At 25.4% G+C, this 2264-nt stretch overlaps 1 protein-coding gene across 3 annotated transcripts in view; it reads left to right on the forward strand.

Annotated features, from left to right (window-relative positions):
- Positions 1 to 115: 115 nt before the first annotated feature.
- LOC105108438 (ribosome biogenesis protein) overlaps positions 116 to 2264 on the forward strand; it is a 5742-nt gene continuing 3593 nt past the window's right edge. The window contains exon 1 of one of the 3 annotated variants that reach the window (XM_011002761.1): positions 116 to 327. In XM_011002761.1, the coding sequence (XP_011001063.1) occupies positions 298 to 327 (30 nt within the window). In that variant the 5' untranslated portion in view covers positions 116 to 297. The remainder of the gene's footprint in view (positions 328 to 2264) is intronic. The other 2 variants (XM_011002767.1, XM_011002773.1) reach the window with 2 other exon arrangements.

Raw genomic sequence — 2264 nt, forward strand, 5'->3', positions numbered from 1 at the left:
TCCATAATTCTTAAAACTAAACCCAATAATGGGCCTTTGATGACCATACAACTCGTATCACGTATTACTGGCGCAATTCTCACGGGTCCGAGGCTTGCTAACTTGCCTCATCCTCTCTGGGTTTTAGTTTAGTTTTTTGTCTCAAGACTCGGCAACTTGTGTTCCTTGGTTATATTTATCTTCTGCTAAACTGATAAAACCCTAGACAACTTTAATTTGATTTCAGACATTAATTCTCTCTAGCGTTCTTTACAATATCTTTAACAACTCTCGAATTGTATCTTCGAACCTTCAGTCATGGGAAAGTCAAGGCGCATAATTTCCCTTTTTTTTTAATTAATTAGTTAATTAATGACTGTCTTCTTTTGATTTTATTTATTTATTTTATGTCAGGAAGAAGGTTCAATTTTACAGCAGTAAGTTTTAATTTTTAATTTTGTTTGTTTTTTAATTAATTAATTAACTAATAATTTCTTTTCTTTTTTCTAGCTCTATCCTCTATTATAATTTTTGCATTTGCTTTTTAATACTAAGATTGAAGATACAGTTGTTATTTTGAATTGTTTTGAACGCTCAAAAATCTATTAATAAGGTAGCCAATTATAATTTTTACTTTAATAGCCTCAGAAGAGTATAGTTTTTCCTTAGTTATAATGAGATTTACAGAGATCTAGATTGTTCTTGCACAATTTTCTGATTTCATAGAAATTATACTCAGAAGTCTTCTATATAACCATGGTATCTCTATTACATGGTTTCAGATGGCTTATCAGTGGAATGTTTCAGTTGTTTGAGTTCTGAAGAAGAATCTTCATGTGTTTTATTAGTTGCAATTATGTCCTTCTGATGTTTTTAAATGATGGGGCAGTCTCTGGATCTCTTATTTTCATTGAGTACTCCTACTTCTGATAACCTGGGAGGTTTGATAAATGTTTTTGCAGGTTTTGATTGGGTTTTTGTATTTGAGTATTAAATGAAATGTATATTTATTGTTGGGATCTTATTAGTTTCTGCCTTTATTATATCATGAACTGTGGCTGCTACGCTCATCATAGTTAATTCTCTTGAATTATTAACAGAAAATCTAAAAAGAGATATATTTTAATTTTTTTTTTTACTTCACTGAACCTTCTTGATTATTTTTTTAAAAAATTATCATTTAATATTAAATTAATTAAAATTTTAATTTATTGACTAAGCTTATTATATCTAGAATTTTATAAATTGCATGTTAAGAATATTAACTCGGGTCTATAAGATTTCCACAAGTTTGTTTGATTTTATTTTTTAAATTTATATTTTTTTAATTGAATTATTTAATATTTATATAATTAAATATTGAGCTCTATTTATTTTTTATGGGATCTTTTATTTGTCATTTATTTTTATATTTAATATTTATATTTAATTGATTAAATATAAGCATAAAAAGCTCATTTAATGATATTTTTAAAAAAAAATACGGCATAAACATAGTTTTATTAGCACTGATAATCACCTAGTTAAATAAGGACTTTATTCAAATAAATTTTTTTATTAAATATAATTGGATACATGCCTTGTATTGTTGGATCAAATATTTTAATTTATATTATTTTTTATTTTTTATTTTCTCATTTTATTAATAAAATGCATGCATAAGTTTTTTTATGTTTAATTGTGAATTTTTTTATAACAAAAAAATAAATTGAAAAAGTTTATATGTATTTTTATCTGAAAAATGAGATTATCTGAACTCGGCAAGTCACGAAAACTCGACATATTTCTCCGTTTGTTTAGGGCACACCCATTTAATTAAACAAAGTGTAAATATCGAATCCAATATTCGGCGGGAGTCATTCGTTAATTCTTAATTACGTGTTCGTCAACGTCAATTGGTTTTCGCATGAAGAAAGTACCGCTGAGCTTAAAACAAGTGAGGTTTTTTTTAGCATGGTGTGGTTGTTTCCTATTTTTTTTTTTTATTTAAAAATTATTTTTAATATTAAAATATGAAAAATATATTAATTTAAAGTTAATAAAAATTAAAATACTTTTAAAATATAAAAACAAACAATGAATATTGAAATGCAGTGCTTTATCTTGATCCCTATATAAACTATATAGATTTTAAGTTTTTTGGCATGCAATTTCCAATGTAATGAGAAATACTAATTGGCAAGATCCTCTAGTCGTGACATTCCACAATGGTTAATTTATCTTGGATATTGTTTCTTTGTTGAAAAATAATTTTTTTAAAAAAATATGTTATTTTTTAATGTTTG

This window comes from Populus euphratica, unplaced genomic scaffold (assembly GCF_000495115.2).
Source record: "Populus euphratica unplaced genomic scaffold, PopEup_1.0 scaffold3.1, whole genome shotgun sequence".
NCBI classification, from domain to species: Eukaryota; Viridiplantae; Streptophyta; class Magnoliopsida; order Malpighiales; family Salicaceae; genus Populus; species Populus euphratica.